We start from the raw sequence: 19,583 nt of genomic DNA on the forward strand, positions 1-19,583 counted from the left end.
ATTAAGATTCTTGAAACCAAACAGGCAATTATGTATCAATATGAGCAACGAATGACAGTTAATTTCTGAAACTGAGTGTCTCAAAGCAATTTTCACAAACCGAAAACATTTTGTTACAAATGTCACATGATATTGTCGTAGTTTTTCATAATTTCCATTGTCCAAACGAACGCTTCTAAAATACATGGATGAAAGACTGGTTCGTGTTATTTTTGCCTCCATTAATCCATCATGCTATATCAATTTTGTCCAGATAAAATTGCATTTGCATTTTATAAAGCATCAGTAGAATACCTTTTTTTGCTAAGTATTTGAATTTCATTACTAAACGAGGCTGGTTGTTTAATACAAAGTTTTAAAACATCCTAGATATCCTATGCCAAAAAAGAAAAAAAAAACAGAGAATAGCTAAACGGGGACACTTCAGTCACTAAAGAATCAGTCATATTTCAGCCATAGTAGCATGAAGTTTCGAAATTTCTTTCGCTCATTCCTTGCTAGTATAGCGTTGCGAACAAGTCTGTCAATCTTCTTGCAGGTTACTGTTGTAGGAGTCGAAACGGAGTTGTGAAGCCTGTTGTTGCGCTCCCACCAGATGGAGTAAACCGTAGCTTGAACAACCAAACATCAAAGAGTTGTAGAGGAAACTTTGTCCTTTAGCTCAAGCCAATCCATGAAAGCAGTCCATGTATGGAAGAGAAACTGATTGTAGCCCAACCTCTTTGTAACAAAAAGCCAAATCTGCTCACTGTAACCACACCGAAGAAATAGATGATCCCTTGTCTCCCTGTACGTGTTGCAGATACAACATTTGTCTAAGGTCTGATCACCCCAAGCAGAGGTACGCGCACGGGTTGGTAGACGATCGAGGTGAGCCAACCACATCATAAAAGCATGGCTCGGGATGAATCCTTTATACCAGACAGAATCAGTCCAAGATTGCTCAGTACCTCTGTGTCGAATAGCCTCCCAAGTATGCTTTGCAGTGTACGTTTGTAGAGCGGAGTCATCAACCTCCCAAGCATATAAATCAGGATCAGTAGACAAGGAAGGAAGAGGTATTGTACAGAGATAAATTTGCAGGGACTCAACCTCCTGAGAACGAGCAGGCCGCAGCCGCCAACCACTTGTAGAACAAGCATCAGAGACTGTGGATTGAAGGGGTACTCCTAGCTGCGCTGGGCCGGAGGGGCCGATGATCTTGATGAGTGGCCCCATTGGCGTCCAATGATCATACCAGAAGCTTGTGTTTCTTCCATTACCAATGTAACATCTCAGGAATTGCTCAGCTAGGTTTCGAAGCTTTAAGAGAGCCTTCCAAATCCAAGAAGTCTGAGTTGAGGCATCCAAGCTCCATATACTGAAGCTTTTAAACCTATGTGTTTTGCACCAGCTTACCCAAAGAGATTCGTTCTCTGTGAATATAAACCACACCAGTTTCAGGCATAGGGTTTTATTCCAAGTATGAAAATCTCTTAGTCCTAAACCTCCTTCAGATTTTGACAAGCAGCAGTTTGACCAAGAGACTCTAGCCGCTGCTCTGGAGTTTATATTCCCATTCCACAGAAATCTAGAGCACAGAGATTCCACTTGCTTTAAGCATTCTTTTGGTAGAATAAAACTTGAAAACCAGAAATTCAGAGTGCCATAAATGACTGACCCAATCAGCTCTCTACGGCCCGTAAAAGAGAGAGCTCGAGAAGACCAAGAAGTAAAGCGTGATCTTAATTGGTCTAGCAGTGGTCTGTAGTCGCATATCCTGAGTTTCCTGTGCATAAGAGGGAGTCCCAAGTAACGGACAGGAAGAGACCCAATGGAGAACCTGTGAGCCCTCATGTCCATGTTTTCTGTCTGGTTCAGGCATGCAGTATATAGTTCTGTCTTGCTACGGTTCATTGTCAGACCAGACCATGCAGAAAACCGATCCATTGTTGCTAAGATTTGTTGAAGAGAGCTGTAATGACCATAAAAATATCATAATATCATCCGCGAAAGCAAGATGAGTGACAAATGGGTTTGAAGCCGCAGGATGGTAGCCAATCATGCCTGACGCAAACTCTTTGTTAATCATTTGAGAGAAGACCTCCATGGCAAGAACAAATAAATATGGAGACAGAGGGTCACCCTGCCTCAATCCTCTAGCACCTTTAAAGTAACCACACAATTCTCCATTTATGGCCACTGAGAAGCGAGTTGTAGAGATGCATTGGAAGATCAGATTCACAAAGGCTTCGGGGAATCCCAGAGCCCGAAGGATCTTTCTTCAAATCAACTTTAAGCATTGATCCCTTACTGATTTTCTTCCAGTTGTAACCTTGGATCAATTATGTGGCCATAAGAACATTTTCCACTAATAATCTTTCGGGAATGAAAACAGACTGAGAGTTGGAGATAATTAGGGGCAGAGTCTGTTTAAGTCGTTCAGCCAACAGCTTAGATACAGCTTTATAAACCGTATTACAACATGATATCGGCCTAAAGTCAGCGATCCGGTTTGCGTTCTGCTTCTTTGGAATCAGAGTGAGCGTTCCATTGTTGAAGGAGAGATCCAGAGGAGAAGAACTCATGAACGGCATCAAGAACATCTCTTCCTACAACATCCCAATTACCCGTAAAGAACTCTGAAGAAAAACCATTGGGACCCGGAGCCTTATTCTTAGGCATAGAGAAGAAGACCTTCTGGATATCTTCGTCTGTAAAAGGCTGAGAGATGCTTTCAATAACCGAACTGCTCAGTCTCTGTGGGAGGAGAGCCAAGATATCATTCAAAGAAGCCGAGGATTCAATCTGATTTCCACCCAAGAGACTCTCATAAAAATCCAGAATATGACTTTGAATGTCCTCTTTAGAGTCCAGAAGATGATCATTGTCATCCAAGAGGGTGAAAATAAGATTAACAGCTTGCCTTGTTTTGATGGAACGGTGATAGAAACCAGAACTGCAGTCATCCTTTCATAACCAGTTTACTTTTGATCTTTGTTGAAGGAAAGATTCTTCTGCTGAGGCTAATTCAAACCATTTGTCATGAGCTTTCTTTTCAAATAATGCTGCAACAGGTGATGGGAGTTGAGACATACTCTCTAACAGGCTTGGAGGTCTTCAAATGCTGCACTAACACGCTTTTCAAGCTCTGAGTAATTCTCTCTGCTAAAGGAACGAATCACGCTTTTCAGTTCCTTCAGTTTTCTTGATACCCGAAGCATTTTGGATCCTTCAAAAGAGAGAGCTCTCCAACACTCTCCTATCAAGATCCGGAAGTCGGAGGTTTAGTTTAGCATACTGAAGAATTTAAAAGGTTTTTTTCACCTTTTCCTTCTTGGAATCAAGGTAGATACAGCATGGGCTGTGATCAGAAATGCCAGGGTCACCAAATACTCCTAAGGCGTTAGGAAAAAAATTGAGCCAGCAATCATTTATCATAATCCTGTCCAGCTTTTTCGAGATAAGAGTATCACCTTGCTTGTTTGACCAAGTGGAAGAATTACCAATACATGGCATGTGCGAGAGTTCTGCTGATGTAACACACTTTGAGAATTCCCTCATGCCAAGGGGTGAAGAGAACTGATCCGCTGATGAGTGCTCCGAAGGAAAGAGAGTTTGGTTAAAATCTCCAAGCACTGTCCATGGACGGTTTCTGGTATGAGAAGAGACAACAAGGAACCTGAGATCAGACCATAGCTGTTTCCTAACAATTCTGATATTAGATCCATAAACCATTGTTGCTGCAAAATCCGATGAGACCAGAGGCAGCTTCACAATGCAAGAAATCGATTGAAGAGACTTATGACATACTGAAACAGAGACTGAAGGATGCCAAAGAAGCCAAATTTTTCCTAAATCCGAAAATTCGTAATTACAGTCATAATGCCAGCCATGGAAGACTCTTCATCTTCCGATTAAGAGGTAAAAATCAGAGGTTTAAAGGGCCTCTGGCCCTAGCTTTACCAAAATATTGCTTCTTCATCTTCCGATTCATAACTTCAGTGAACCGATCAGTCAACTCCGGTGGGTTATCTTCATCAGCAGAGATGCTATCTGATCCTGAATCAAATTCTGTGTCAGTTCCCTGAGCAGAGTTCCTTGGAGAGTTGAAACCCGCAAAGTCAACAACCAGTAATTCTTTCTGGGCCGCAGACACTGCTTGGCCGTTTTTAGATTGGATACGCAGAGTTCGGTCAGCATTGCTTTTGGCTTCACCTTGATGCTTCTTCACTGCTGTTCCGGTATCTTTAGGAGGCCCAGTCCGTGAAGGTTCAGGAATGTCCACTATAGGCACTTGACTGGCAATGGGAGCCTTGTCTTTTTGCAGACCCATACGGGTTCTGGTGCAAACCTTCGAGCTATGCTTGATAGAGTTGCAGACTGTGCATCTTGGCACATTGGGGCACTTAGAAATCGTATGACCAACCTTGAGGCATTGACTACAAAGAGAAGGAAGCCATGGACTTGAGACAGTAATTCGAACGACTTCTTCGTTCTCGAATTGGGCGTTCACAGCTTCAGGGAGGGGCTTTCTTGGATCGATCACTGTGTACACTTTGGCAACCTCAATATTTGTAAGATTTTCAGTTGATGGGTGTAAACAGATAGGGTGACCCACCAAGCCAGCTATCTCCTTCAAGGCATCTTGATTGAAGAATAGAAGTGGAACACCGGTGAAATCAAGCCAAACCGGGACCGTCGACAGCTCAGGCTTTTCAGCTTGGACTCCGGGAGACCATTTGGCAACAAACATAGTCTGTCCGTCGACCTACCATAGGCATTGGCTGAGTATGCGGCGACGAGCATGTGGGCAAGGAACACGGAACAAGAACGCGTGCCCTTCCATCTTTGAGACTGAGATATCACGGCGTTGTTTACTCCATATACCATTGACAATAGCATGAACAGCTCCTCGAGCTGGAGGTTCCTCATAGAACTGACCGAGGATAAAGCTATCCCAAGCTTTCTTGTTTTTCTCTATCACAAAATTAGGGATCTTTATGCAAGCTTCCCCTGAATCAATAGTGAACGGAGTGCCTTCAGGTTCGAGCTTTTTAGAGGTCGTCTTTACAAACTTACGCCAGTGGTTGGCAGCCAACTTCGCATTATCTGAACCAGTGTTAGCATCACGTTTTTGGGGTGAGTTTAACTGTTCCGTTTCAGAGGATAGGGGTTTCTCCACAGGTACTGACGTAGTCGTAGCTGGAGTGTCAGATGAGGGAGGCACGAACTCTCCTTCTTCAATGGTGGCTGTGACAGCACCTTCAATTTCAGGGTTAGGGTTTCTGTCGACTCCAATTGAGATGGTAGCTGAAACGACACCAGATTCGATTGGGGACAGGTCCTCTGTGGTAACGTCGGTGGCTGTTACGGCACCTATAACTTCGAGATTTTTGTTTTCATGAGCTCCAGCAGAGGAGGTGGTGGCTGTGACGGCACCATTCTCGACTGTAGACAGATCCTCAGTTGCGGCTCCGGTGGCTGTAACGGCACCAGGAAGGCCTAGATCTGATGGATCTGTGTTTACTTCAACAGCTATCTCTGAGGAGAGAGGCGCAGAAGATCGGGAGACAGAGGAATTGGAGGAGGCGGAACCAGCGGGGCTACCGCTTGCAAACTTGGACTTTAGTTTCTTCTTCTTCGTCATCTGTGGCGGCGGAGACCGATGCCGTGAAAGGCGACAGTGAGCGGCGAAGGACAGGGACCTCAGCTTCGTCGGTTTTGGAGAGAGCTCTTTCCACTTAGAAGAAACAATTACTCCTCTCAGTAGAATACCTTCGTCCCAAGATTTGAGGTAAGAGTGTTGCGCCCTCCATTTTATGTGATTGGGTGATCGAATGTGAATCATCTACCTGCGCTTCAATCCAAAGTAATGACGTTGTTTCTGCCGGCTGCAGAGTATTTCTGAGATCTATATTATTAAAAAATATATATTATTACGTCCCTTTGAGATGTAGCATAAAATCCATAGAAATTGATGATTTTCATCTGAAAATATAATATAATTAATAAATTTAAAATACCTTCTTTTGATTTTAATATATTTTGATAAAATTTAAAATCTAAAAAAAATACATCTCATGATGTTAGATAAAAATACATCTCATGATGTTTAGATAAAATTATAATTAAATAATCTAAATTCCACAAAAAAAAACAAAACAAAAACTCTTTAGCTTTTCAAACTGAAGGTGGGTCAAATTTTAGGACGACAATATGAAGAAAGCGTCTTTCTCTTCCGACGAGTCGACCTCAAAGTTTGTTATATAACACACACACACACACACACACACACTCTCTCTCCCTCTCTTTCGCTCTGTAACCACATTCTCCGATGCAATCACCTCGACGCCGCTCTGTTGATTTGGAAGCTGGCTTTGCCGGCGATGAAGGCGTGACACAGGAAATGGCGGTGTTTCACGACGGCGGCGTTGTTACTGAGTCCCGGAACCCCTTTCGACGCTTTAGAGTAAACGGCTTCAGTTTTCGAATTTGTTTCTGTCAAAAACGGTGTCGTTACCCCCATGCTTTTGTTTTCTTTTGTTTTTGTTGCAGAGTGCTGTGCTTGCGATTACTGCAACAAGGCGTTTTAAGATTGTGTTGGATTCTAAAAAGGATTCTGAGAGAGAAGAAGTCTGCGGATCTCATGATCATCAAGCTACTACAAGGGTATGACATATTGAAACGAACAAAGATGATTACTTTTGATTCAAGCTCCAATTAGAAGTTTTGTGTTGTTGGATATATTTTTCCTAATATGGGGCTTTGCCTTTTAATAGGCTGCTGCACGGCTTCTATATCAGTCAGAAGAACCAGTACAAGGTACCTTCCTTATTCATCCCATATTTGGTTGATTGAAACATCATAAAAGCTAAATAGTGGGACAACTGTTACCTTTTTATTAGAGTGTTTTCTGTTGTTATTGTAAGTTTAGTGTTTATATTACCTCATTGGGGTCCATCTGTTGTGATGTGCTAACATGAATTCGTGTTTCCACTTTTTAGTTGTTGGAATTGAAATCCCAGATGAGTTTGGTGGCATCAAACTGGAGGAATTTGTTTCTTCCATCTCTCGTGATGATGGTCTACGTGTTCTGAAGCTTTGTGATGGGGCAAGCTGCTTACCATACACTATTTCTACCCAGTTAGTGTTTTACTTCTGTTTACTTATTGGGTCCGTTTCGTGCTATACAGGTTACAGGATTATCACGTCTGTTGCTCACTGATCTAGAGAAGGGTATCTGTGGTAGTCATGAAGACATACAGAGACGAAGGGACATATTTGGATCTAACACTTATCCTTTGAAGAAAGAAGGCAACTTTTGTGTATGGTGACTAACTGTATTTGTAGTATTCTGTGAAAACTTTGACAACAAAAAAAAAAAAAGAAAAAGCTTTCATACTGCTGTTCTGATTGTAGATGTTTCTCGGGGAAGCAAGCCGAGGTTTTACTTTGATTGTATTGGTGTTTGCGGCAATGGCTTCTCTGCTGCTGCAAATAAAAACTAAGGTGGGTGGTTACTGAAATGTTTGCCTATTCTTCTTATCTTGTCGACTCTGTTTGGCTCACTCTACACTTTTAGCTTATTTGAAACCCAGTGCTGTTTGCCATTTTCTCTGTCTTTTTATATACCCTGTGTTTGTTTGCTAGAGTGGTCCACTATGCCTATCTATTCTAGTTGGTTATACTGCCAAGCATCCTATAATATTCACGTCCCTTGCAGACTATCAATCATGGATGGTATGAAGAAGCTGGCATCATAATTACAGTGATCCTTGTCATCTTTGTGACAGGTATCCTGTTATCTTCGGTGCTTCATTTCACCTTGGCAACTTGTTCTTTACCTGTAGAAATTACTTTAAAGAAGAAATCAATCACATCTAGCTCGGTTTTATGTAATTGTGTAGCGAGTAGAATTGGTAATATTTCCCCTTTTCTTCAGCTATCAGTAATTACAACCAGTCTCTTCAGTTTGAAAAGGTGAATGATGAGAAGAGAAAAATATGTATCGAGGTTTGTGCTCATACGGTCATACCATATAGCTTTCCATGATTACATGATATGTTATTCGTCACTAACTTTTGCTGAATGTCACTGGATACAGGTTACTAGAGATGGAAGACGGGTCAAAGTTTCGATCTATGATATAGTTGTTGGCGATATTATACCTCTTAAAAGTGGTGACCAGGAAAAGATCCAATCTTTTTTTCATTGTTGGGTGGTTTCATTAAACTGGAGTTTCATCATTAAACTGAAGTACGATACAATATGCTGCAGGTGCCTGCAGATGGTGTCTTAGTTTCTGGGTATTCACTTCAGATAGGCGAATATGAAACCATGGGAACTAACAAAACGGTAAGCTTGTACTTTGTACCAAGCAGTAAAATGCATTATTATGTCATACTATTTTAATATCTTGTTTGCATAAATAGGTTAACAAAGATACAGATATAGATCCAATTCTAATATCCGGATCTATAGTGGAAGATGGCATCGGTACCATGCTGGTACGAATTAGCTTCACATCTCTTTTAATGTGTTATCGATTCAGTACCTTGTCCCTGTATTCACCTCAAATCACATGGTCTTCCAGGAAGTAGTTGTAAATGATATAAATACATAGACTTGAGTTTGGTTAGGACGACGTGACAAGAGTCTAATGAGAAAAGATTCTCTATTTCTCTTTCGTACAACTGAAGGTTGCAGACCATGCTTTTTCTGATTACACTGGGTTCTTTGCCTCACTCTTTTCTTGTTCTGCTTTTCGAAGGTTACTCGTGTCGGGATGAACACCCAGTGGAGGATGCCGATGGCTTCTATTCCACTATATACTGGTAGACAGACACCGTTGCAGGTACGTTTCATTGGTCACTGGCCCTTTTATATTTTCTTGTTGCAGTTCCTTATTCACCTGTAAGTCACTTTTATTAGGTGTATCTGAACCGAGTTGTAACTGCATTTAGCCTAATCAGTATCTCGGTTGCTTTGGTTGTTTTTCTTATCGAGTCATGCCTGTAAGTTTGTCTCTATACCAAGAATTTCTTTCTGTTAATTCGTCTCAAATCCTACTGCTCGATTCTCATCTTTAACAAACCTTTCGCCCCCAGATACTTCATGGGACGAACCAAAAATAAAAATGGTAGTCCGTTTGTTGCTGGGAAAACTACGTTAGATGAAGAAATAGACATGGTGATTAAGTTTGTAATTTTGGGGGTAAGTATAAATTAAGTATATGATAATTATATTTCACCTTTTATATCTGATCATGTGGTTGATCTTTATGTGTGTATCTTTGTAGGTTACCATTGTAGTGGCGGCAGTGCCTGAAGGATTGCCATTAGCTGTTACCTTGAAGTAAGGCTTTTCAGACATCTGCTACTTGACAAACCCTTTCAATTTCTATTAACTGTCTGTAGCCTATCTGCATCTTTTATCCTCGAGCTTGCAAAACCTAATTGGCTTCCTACAACTTTCTTATAGCAGTTTGAACAACTAACTTTCTGTTTGTGTAATTAATGCCAATTACTCCGGAAACAGCATTGCCTATATGTCGAGAAAACTTGGAGGAGAGAAAGCTTTGGTACGCAACTCGTACATGACTACTTTTGTCATACTTTTATAATAACAAACTAATAATCTCACGGAATGTTCAGGTGCAAAAGCTCTCTGCCTGTGAAGCGATGGGGTCTGCAACAACGATTGTATGCCACAAGACCGGGACTTTAACCTTAAATCAGGCAATTTGCTATCTCTCCTCTTTTTTTTCACAGCATACTTAGTTACTTTATTATCCCCTTGTGTCATTGTTTCTTCACAACTGAATATTTGCTCATGAAATTGAGTTTGTTGGCCCCTACCGGATCAGTTCTCCCTTGTTTACACAGCTTTCCTAGTGTCTGTTATTAAACTTTTTGTGTTCCTCATCATAGACAGTTCATTTTCTTTTAAGTAGATGGAGGTTGTTGATGTTTGTGCCGGAGGAGTACGACCGCAGAATTTGGATACTATGTCAGAGTTGTCTCCCCTTCAAATCTCGTTGATCGCCGAAGGAATTGCCCTGAACACGAATGGGAGTGTATATCATCCTGAGGTACGATCATATTGTCTAGTTTTGCGTAGTTCGGTTCCAGTTCCTGCGTTATAATTTGATGACTCAGCCTTGATTGATTAAAATCAGGGAGGGTCTGAAGACTCTGAACCAGAGGTCTTTGGATCAGCAACAGAACGTGCCATTCTTAATTTCGGTGTCAAGGTGGGGCTTGTTTCTGATAATGTTTATTAGTTATCTCAAACGTAGTTGCAACCATCTGATTGCAGAACTAATCTAACTCATCTTTTTGCAGTTAGGAATGAATTTTGATGAAATAAAGTCAAAATCAACAATTTTTCGCGTTTCACCTTTCAATTCAAGCAGAAAACGTAGAGGTGTTGCAGTCCAATTGGTAATGTAACCTGATTTCTTGTTCTTGCTAATTTATCCCACTTTCCTACCTACTTCATTTGGTAGAATTGGTTCAGTATGTTCGGTTTTGATTCAACTTTTTAACGGTTTCATGTGTATGTGAGCTATACCCCTTTTTGTCTGATTTTTTTCTTGCTAATACACCTTTAGCATGATTCTCAAGTCCGTGTTCATTGGAAAGGTGCTGCCAAGGCTATTCTAGCTTTTTGCGAGGGGTATATGGCCAGAGACAACATAGCATCTATGGACCAAGAAAAGGTAATTAATTTACTTGAAGAAAAATCATTCACTATATTATAATCATAAAGATGCTTATTAAAAAAAAGGAAATATATAAAGGAGGCCTGTAGTGATCTTGATTTCTCGTCTTATCTGTGTTCTTTCATTTTCCTTTTTCAGATATCTCAATTTGAAAATATCATTGATGATATGTGCAACGAAGGATTGCGCTGTGCTGCCCTTGCCTACCGAAATTATCCTGAAGGAGATATTCATAGGAACGAAGCATTCACAAATATACCTGAAAGCAACCTTGTTTTGTTGGCTATCATTGGTATAAAGGTAAAATTTTGCTTTTCAACATGGAATCAGTAATGACGATTGTGGAATTTTAAATTGCTAACTTTTGCTATATATGCCTGCAATATAGAAACTTATCTTCTCTTAAAAATGGATACATTGTGTGCAGGATTCTTGCCGACCAGGCATAGGAGATTCAATCGAACAATGTCGTAATGCTGGAATAAAGGTGACATTTTTATCTTCTCTTAATCTATTTGAAAGCTTCTCATCGTTTTCTAGGATCCAAACCCATTTTGTTATGCAAGACTATATGACAAAAAGTTTTAGATCAAATTGTTTCTAGAAGCTGATATGGTAATCGTATTTTATTTGTATCGTAGGTGTGCATGGTGACAGGCGACGACCTTCTGACTGCCAAAGCAATAGCGATGGAGTGCGGGATACTGACAGCAACATCAGATATAAATACAACAATCTTAGCAAGCAACTTTTCTTCGATGTCAGATGCAGAAAGAGAAGAAATTGCTGAAAATATTCTAGTGAGTATAATTATGTTCTTACCCTTATTTGTTGGTACTGAGATTTTGCAGCGGATTAAATAAGCAGTTAACTTAAACAACCTTACTTGTGATAGGTGATGGGTCGATCTTCTCCTGAAGAAAACCACCTTCTACTTAAAGAACTGAGAAAGAAGGGACACGTGGTTGCAGCAACTGGAAAGGGAATCCGCGATGCTCCGAGCTTGCGCCAGGTCCTTAAAAATTCTAATTTGGCCTCAAAATGAGATCTTCCCAATGCCTGCTATAGCTATTGTTGATTCTTGGACCGCAGGCGGATATCAGTCTTGCAATGGGCATTGGAGGGACTGCAATTGCTAAAGAATGCTCTGATATCATTGTGTTGGATGACAATTTTGCTTCGATTCTCACGGTTGGTGAAATATCATGCATCAATTTAGCTGATATCATATTTGAAAAGGGTTGCAACTGAAGAAGAGAGTGTTTGTTTTAAGGTCATCCAATGGGGACGATCTTTATACACAAATATTCAAAGATTTGTTCAGTTCCGGCTAACAGTCAGCGCATCAGCTCTAATTATATGTGTTGTTGTGGCGATTCATTCTCATGAAATTCCGCTAAATGTTGCCCAGGTAATTTTCAGTCTCTGCATCGTGAATAACTCACTCTTTCTTTCTCATCAATTTGCTTTACATTTCTATATGCAGCTTCTATGGGTCAATCTTCTCATTGATACTTTTGGAGCGTTGGCCTTGGCATCAGAACCACCTATTGACAACTTAATGCGACGGTCGCCAGTTCGTAAAGGGTATGGAAACGGTTCAGTAAATCATATTTCAAAGGAGAGATTCCTTAATTACTATATATCATATGACTAAATGACCATATCAACCGTTACTTGAGCTCTCTGCAATTCCAAAAGATGCTAATTCTCAACAGTTCTCAGTTCTGATTATGCAGTGGAGCCAAGAGGACTGCTTGGTTCTGCTCTGCTCCAACTTATGTGAATTTTCTGAACTGGATGGAGAGAAATGAGTCCAAGAAATTTCTTATAAGTAGGAGCAGAACCAAGTCATTCTTTTGTTCCTTTGGAGCCCATAGCATGATTGGACAATTGAACTTTTGGCAAAAGCATTTCATCAGGATATAAATTCCCTGCTTCTGTTTCACTTTCATCATATATAAGATGCAGTTTGATGGTACTCCCTTTGCCATTTCAGAGCACCCTTTATAACCAAACTCATGTGGGCGAAGTTTGTCTTACAGGTATGCCCATGTACAACCTTCATCTTCTCGTTAATACTAGTGATTGTTTTTTCATATATTTCAATGAAGTAAACACAGTTGCAAAGCTTAATTTACACAAAGATAAGCCTGCTTCTCCAGGTTGCTTACCAAGTGACTGCATTGCTTCTTCTAAACTTTCGTGGAGAGAGTATACTGAAACTGGAGAACAAAAGTGTAGATCATGCTTACAAAGTCAAGAACACACTTGTTTTCAATTCCTTTGTCTTCTGCCAAGTAATCTCTCTCACCTCTTTTTATGTTCTCTCAAACACCATTCTGTATTTTCTTGGCGAGAGCTTCACATTCGTTGGTATCCCGGTCTGAATTTATGCAGGTGTTTAACGAGTTTGAATGTCGGACTCTTGACCAAACAAATATGTTCAGTGGAATCTTGAAAAACCATTTGTTCCTTGGAACAATTATTATAACTGTTATACTTCAGGTAATTCTTTATTATTCTATCTTTCATGCTGATTGCTGATTGCTGAACACTCCCTAATCTCCATGCTTGCTTTTCTTGTTTCCATCAGGTAATCGTGATAGAATGCCTTGGCATTTTCATTTCCACAGTCAGGCTTGACTGGAAGCAGTGGCTGATCTCCATTGGAATCGGATTTTTCAGGTAATACTTCACAAGAAACAATCGTCCTCTGAATTGGCGAGACCTTTAACTCTGTTTTCTATGTTTTTGTACAGTCAAGTGGCTGGTCGCTTTCCTTTCCAAGCTTTTCCTTATCTCCGGAACTAAGATTCTTCTTAAACACCTGTAAACCTTATAGTGTAAGAATTGTGTTTTACTCTTTTACATCTTACTACGATATGTATAAAAGATGTCATTTATTCACAATCTCTATGTTTGATTTCAGGTTTGGATACTTCTCCCGACCGTTGATCATAGTTTCGACTTAGCAAGTAATAGTAGATTTCGATTTTCTATGTAAATAAAATAAATATAAACAAAAAAAAACGAAAAGCACATAGGTGCATTTGTGTTGTAACTTGTAAGCGCTTCGAAGTATATATAATCTTCATTTGTGTATAGGATCAGTGGTATGGATCGTTGTACAGAGTATATAATCGTAACTTTTATCTTGTTTTTTTTGTTGGACTGCAAGAAACAATCTTTAGAGATTTTATCACCTTCCTTAATAACATTTTTTCTCGCAAGTCCGTATAATAAGTAGAGACAAGCCTAAAAGAATTCAGTGGTTTAGTGTTAATACACCGAGCTTGCAGTTTGATTTTTGAATTTGTTTCTAGGTCTAAAGGTCTTTTATCAATTTTAGGGTCCAATATTTAGCTAGGTCGACTCGGGTCAGCACTAAACTAGATTCACTATTCGACATGGAAATCATATAATACCTTTCAAAGCCAACTTAATGTTGAACGGAAATTGTTTACATATGTATTCCAAGTTGGCCATATTGAATCTTTGACGTGTGTAGAACAAACACTAACCTTTTTTGGTGAAACATTATTATAATAATAATGCATCATGTATATTCCTTTAGACCAGTCAAGTTGACAATTTATCCATCTTTAAATTACGCACGTCTTCTAAATGAAACATTCTCTTTGTCAACGTCTGGTCCCCAAATTTATATATAAATATGCATGTTACGGGCGGTAAGAATATCATCACCAAAACTTGGAAGTAACATTCATCGTGGAGAGGCAAAGAAGAGCTCATCATTTCGAAATGAGGTCGATCACAACTTTGTTTTTCCTTTTCTGCTTCCTTGCTCCTTCTGCTTTGGCCCAGCTCCGATTTGGCTTCTACGGCCGATCATGCCCACGAGCAGAATCTATTGTTGCTAATGTTGTTGCCAACCGTTTCCGCCGTGACCGTAGCATTACTGCAGCGTTGCTTCGTATGCAGTTTCATGATTGCTTTGTCAGGGTTAGTACGCTTCTCCTTATGTGCGTTTGTGAGTGTATATATCATCAGTGCAAGTCTGAAATCTTTTTAAAACAAAATCTCTGACATCTTTAAACAAAAATCGTAACAAATAATAGTTTGTGTCCTTATTTTTCATATAAGAATTTCATAATGCTCTACATACAGTTAAAATTGTCACATAAAATCATGATGCTCTAACCGACTGGTTCTTTTAGATGTATATCATGGACTAACTAATATATCTTGACGTAACATTGACGAAATCAATATTTTTTGGTATGGTTAGGGTTGTGATGCTTCCCTCTTGATCGACCCAAGACCCGGAAGGCCTTCAGAGAAAAGCACTGGACCAAATGCAAGCGTTAGAGGCTACGAGATCATTGATGAGGCTACGAGACTTCTCGAGGCTGCGTGCCCCCGAACTGTCTCATGCTCAGACATTGTAACTCTAGCCACTAGAGACTCGGTCGCATTAGCTGGTGGTCCAAGGTTCTCAGTACCAACAGGAAGACGTGATGGATTAAGGTCAAGCCCCAATGATGTGAACTGCGGTTGAAGAAGGTTGGTCTGCACCCACGATGTTGATGGAGGACAAAACTATGGGATTAAAACCTAAAGACAGGTGGACCGAATCTGATAAGGCTGCTTCGAAATTCAACTCTAAAGCTCTCACTGTCATATTCTCAGCTGTAGACTTGGATCAATTCAAGATCATCCAGGGATGTGAGTCAGCCAAAGAGACTTGGGATACTCTGATCAATCACTTCGAAAAAAATACCAGTGTGCGAAGAACTAGGATTGATCATTTGGCTTCAAGTTTTGAAAAATTGAGAATGGGAGATGATGAACCCATTGATGGTTTTATATCCAAAATCAGCGAGCTAGCCAGCGAGTCTTCTGTTCTCGGAAAGAAGTATGAAGAAAAGGATCTGGTGAAGAAGCTACTGCGATGTCTGCCTCCTCGATTTGAAGCTTACAAAGCTGTGCTTAACATCGCTGTGGACACTGACGAGATGAAGCTTGATCAACTATCTGGTATCTTGAAGGTTCATGATCTTGAAAAGACTGATCGACTATCAAACACTCCTAAGAGTATAGCCTTCTCGACTGAATCTAAAGGAGATGACAGATTTGCAAAGATTGAGGATAACTTGAGATTAATGGCACGGAATTTCAACAAGTTTGTTAAGCGTATGGAGAAAGGTGGAGGCAGATCAAATGGACGCTTTCAAAAGAATGAATCTGAGCCTTTCAATTCTCAAACCTCAAGGTCTAATACTGCTAAAAATTCAAGAAGGAAAGAACTTCAGTGTCATGAATGTGAAGTATTTGGTCACTTTCGAAGTGAGTGTCCTCTGGCTAAGGGAAAGGAGCTTAAGTGCATTGATTGCAAAGGCTTTGGACATACTCGTAGTGAATGTCCGAACAATTTGAAAATGGACAAATCGCTTGTGTGTTTCAGTGACACAGACTCAGACAGTAACAGTGATGGTGAAGAACTGCTCTTAAACTTCGTAGCATTCGTTGCTCAAGATGATGCGGGAGATAACAAACCAGCTGAGGGTCCTGAAAATGAAGAGGATGGTGATGATCTTATTCCAGATCTTGAAGCAGAATACAGATCACTTTTTAACAAATTTACTGAGCTAAGTCATGAGAATCTGCAACTACTCAAAGACAGAGCAATGCTGAAAGCTCAGGTCAATATTCTGGAGTTGGAGCAACCCAGCATCCAGTCATCTTCTCAATCTGGGTCAAAGGAATCTGATCAAGAAATTCAGTCTCTTCGAAAAACAGTGTCTGACCAAGAAAAAAATCAGAAACAATCTGAGGTCAAGTTTAAGCAACTGAATGATCTTCTTGTTCAGGAGATGGACAAGAGCAAATTACTTGAAAGTCAACTCACTGAAAACTATAAGAAGCTGAGGATGCTCAATACTAGTACCTCGACTCTCGATCATCTACTAACTTTGGGTCAGAGTTCGAAAGCACATTGGGGCTTAGGATATCAAAGGCCTGCATCAAAGACAGTTGCTACAGGTGAGAAAATAGTCTTTATAAAAGAGGCACCAAGCGAAAAACTTGAGAAGAACTGCGTAGCGGCTAAACCTGCCTCAGTGAATGTCAGAACCGAAAACAAGGTTGTGTCAAAACAACGAGGGAATGGTTGTCTTTTCTGTGGCAAACGAGGGCACAATGTCAGGTTTTGCTATTTCCGTATGCATCAGTACGAACGAGCTTGGAGACTAAACCTCTGCCATATAGAACCCAACAACTATGGTCATGTTTGGATAACAAAACGAGACTTATATCCTAACTACAAGGAGCACATTCAAAAGGTGTCACACATGGAGCCTGTTGTGTCAAACACTGCGACAGAGCACAATACGGTATGTAATATGGCACGCATACATGAGGAGAAGGTGTCACACATGGAGCCTGTTGTGTCAAACACTGCGATAGAGCACACTCCGGTATGTAATATAGCACGCATACATGAGGAGCCGGCTCTGATTAGCAATGTCGCCTATACTAGTACTGAACACAACAATCCAGACAGTCCTCCTTGGTATTTCGACAGTGGATGTTCTAGGCATATGACCGGAAATCAAGACTACTTCGATAAAATTCAGTGTGTGAAAGGTGGTAAAGTTACTTTTGGTGATGGAAGCTATGGCAAAATTCGAGGAGTTGGTGTAATGGAGAGAGATGATCTTCTTCGTCTTATAAATGTATACTTTGTGGATGGACACAAGGCCAATCTAATCAGTGTGATTCAGCTCTGTGACGAAGGGTTGGAGGTTATCTTCAACAGCAAATAATGTCGTGCGATTGATGCAAATGGCAATCTGGTGCTGTGTGGAGTACGTTCTGGTAACAACTGCTATATGTGGAAGCCATCACATACGTGTTTTACTGGCAGGGAATCAACACTTGACCTATGGCACAAGAAAATTGGGCACATGAACACTAATGGACTAACAAGACTCGTGAATGCTAAAGTGGTTAGAGGAGTGCCAGAGTTGGAACGAGAGACAGACACAGTGTGTGGAGCGTGTTGCAAAGGAAAACAGATCAAGGTACAACACAAACAGATTGCTGAAATCAGATCTACACGCATATTGGAGCTTGTGCACATGGATCTTATGGGTCCTATATGTAACACCCCCGAACCGTCCTAGAGATATGGTCGATCAACCGGCCAACAATCAAACAAGAACATGACCGATTGATCGTCCAACACCCAGGGTTGGATATGATTGAGCCAACCGGCCAGCCAACAATCAAACAAGAACATGACTGATCGTCCAACCCAACACCATGGTCCGGAAGCGCTACGTGACGGGCTAGGGACGATCCGGTCAGAGTCACAACATTTACTCCACGACCTAGACCAGTTCATCCACTAACTCGTCCCGTTGCGTCAAGTCACAAGTCTTTGCAACCCGTACCTAGAGTTAGCGTTTTCCGTTAGGTCAAGGCCTAAGGCTTTTCAACCCGTACCACGACCTAACGTTGTGTTAGGCCGGACTAGTCAAATATCAGAGTACTAATGAAGCGCATATAAAAACAATTTCTTTATTGATTCAAGAAATATTCATACATTAAATAATTCAAGACTGGGCCCGACCTAATGCCAAATCGAGTCAACATAACACAATTCACAATACCGTTTACAAAAGGCATGAAAATCTACACCGGCGGTCCTAACGTCCAGCACCAAGCTATCTGATCATCCTTACCTAAAGCGACCTGCAAAAAGGACAACGAAGTTGGATGAGTAATCTAGTATTACTCAGTGAGCTGGCGGCCTCTACCCGCAACCTAGACTTTAACCCAGACAACCCAAAATAACAATCAATCTAGCCCTAGCATGCAATAAAATCTAAGGCTAAGCAAACCGTTACTAAGTTAGACTTGGCCTCCTGCCATGATCTAACTTCAAGTAACGGGAACCTGCATTAAAACAAGTCAACAACCAATCCCTAGCTAACCATATATACGCTTGAGTTCAGTACTCATGTAGTGTTAGACACTTAGACTATACAAGTATCATTAACCGGTCGACCAACAATCAGACAAGAACATGATCGGCCAACCAATGATACCGCATAGCTTATAATATCCACCACCCTTCACAAGCAATCCCTCAAACAAATACAGGCCAACGTCAAGCCTACACTAACGAAATACACACCAAGCCTAATCCGGTACCTGAGCCAGAATTAGGACTTAATGTTATAACCTGCAAACAAATCAATCAACAACCACAACCACAACAATAATAAGATAGTAACTACCAATGACTCTATCTTACTCGTAACACTGTATATCGGTGCTACATAAACTCGAGGGTTCCATAACCCTCTACGACACACTAACACAACACTATAACCTGGGCCCTGGTGACTTCGTGTTCATCCTCTCTATCGGCAATATCCTATCTCCCTACCACAAAGGCCAGAAGAAGGAACTTTCAACCAACAGCGGCCCACAGTCCTTCGAGTCACCGCGCGACAGTCCACAGTCCTTCGGGTCACTGCCACATTACACTGTCGTGTAATACTCAGACATAGGACATGACTCCGTTCGTCTGAGTCTTCCCGATCCAGCGAATAAGGGGTTTCCTTGAAACTGCTGGGTACGAGGGCGAGGAAACACTAGTCCACCCCAAAACATGCCTAGCATGGGCGGGTTTCGCACCTGCTGTCGGCATAACACACACTCGACACAATTATCCCTAGGAAAGACCTAAGGGACAAGACTCCAACCCAAAACTAAACAATATATAGGAGTCTACGACAATATCAACCAATACTCGTAGTCCAGCCTATATGGCATAGGACCCGTAGTATCAACATCACAACCAGGAGATCGGCCTATATGGCCAAAGATCCCCTAGACAACAACA

At 40.9% G+C, this 19,583-nt stretch overlaps 3 protein-coding genes across 3 annotated transcripts; all 3 read left to right on the forward strand.

Moving 5' to 3' along the window:
- Nucleotides 1-6,155: 6,155 nt before the first annotated feature.
- LOC106376061 (calcium-transporting ATPase 8, plasma membrane-type-like) lies at nt 6,156-13,902 on the forward strand. The gene is made up of 34 exons (XM_048744234.1): nt 6,156-6,451; nt 6,538-6,651; nt 6,762-6,804; nt 6,987-7,093; nt 7,176-7,307; nt 7,402-7,491; nt 7,706-7,775; nt 7,925-7,995; nt 8,087-8,170; nt 8,260-8,337; nt 8,415-8,489; nt 8,753-8,836; nt 8,914-8,996; nt 9,090-9,195; nt 9,281-9,336; nt 9,520-9,562; nt 9,636-9,719; nt 9,935-10,072; nt 10,160-10,234; nt 10,326-10,424; nt 10,595-10,702; nt 10,844-11,005; nt 11,133-11,192; nt 11,347-11,505; nt 11,601-11,717; nt 11,798-11,896; nt 11,979-12,116; nt 12,192-12,292; nt 12,705-12,750; nt 12,871-13,005; nt 13,106-13,213; nt 13,302-13,393; nt 13,468-13,551; nt 13,638-13,902. The coding sequence occupies exons 1-33, from the start codon at nt 6,317-6,319 to the stop codon at nt 13,517-13,519; spliced, it is 3,144 nt and encodes a 1,047-aa protein (XP_048600191.1). The 5' UTR covers nt 6,156-6,316; the 3' UTR covers nt 13,520-13,551; nt 13,638-13,902.
- A 364-nt stretch (nt 13,903-14,266) lies between these two features.
- On the forward strand, nt 14,267-15,242 carry LOC125579831 (peroxidase 44-like). The gene is made up of 3 exons (XM_048743699.1): nt 14,267-14,291; nt 14,403-14,671; nt 14,958-15,242. Exons 1-3 carry the CDS (start codon nt 14,267-14,269, stop codon nt 15,225-15,227), a joined length of 564 nt encoding a protein of 187 aa, XP_048599656.1. The 3' UTR covers nt 15,228-15,242.
- A 7-nt stretch (nt 15,243-15,249) lies between these two features.
- Nucleotides 15,250-17,493, forward strand: LOC106373169. Its single transcript, XM_048743700.1, has one exon. It carries the CDS (start codon nt 15,250-15,252, stop codon nt 17,491-17,493), a length of 2,244 nt encoding a protein of 747 aa, XP_048599657.1.
- Nucleotides 17,494-19,583: the final 2,090 nt, after the last annotated feature.

Source organism: Brassica napus, chromosome C1 (assembly GCF_020379485.1).
Source record: "Brassica napus cultivar Da-Ae chromosome C1, Da-Ae, whole genome shotgun sequence".
Lineage (NCBI taxonomy): Eukaryota > Viridiplantae > Streptophyta > Magnoliopsida > Brassicales > Brassicaceae > Brassica > Brassica napus.

Coding starts and splice junctions, on each gene's coding strand:
- LOC106376061 (XM_048744234.1), top strand. CDS start 6,317: ATGCAATCACCTCGACGCCGCTCTGTTGATTTGGAAGCTGGCTTTGCC. Junction 8,997..9,089: donor TTTCTTATCGAGTCATGCCT/GTAAGTTTGTCT, acceptor TTTCGCCCCCAG/ATACTTCATGGGACGAACCA. Junction 12,751..12,870: donor GGGCGAAGTTTGTCTTACAG/GTATGCCCATGT, acceptor CTGCTTCTCCAG/GTTGCTTACCAAGTGACTGC.
- LOC125579831 (XM_048743699.1), top strand. CDS start 14,267: ATGTATATTCCTTTAGACCAGTCAA. Junction 14,292..14,402: donor TATTCCTTTAGACCAGTCAA/GTTGACAATTTA, acceptor ACGGGCGGTAAG/AATATCATCACCAAAACTTG. Junction 14,672..14,957: donor TTCATGATTGCTTTGTCAGG/GTTAGTACGCTT, acceptor TGGTATGGTTAG/GGTTGTGATGCTTCCCTCTT.
- LOC106373169 (XM_048743700.1), top strand. CDS start 15,250: ATGTTGATGGAGGACAAAACTATGGGATTAAAACCTAAAGACAGGTGG.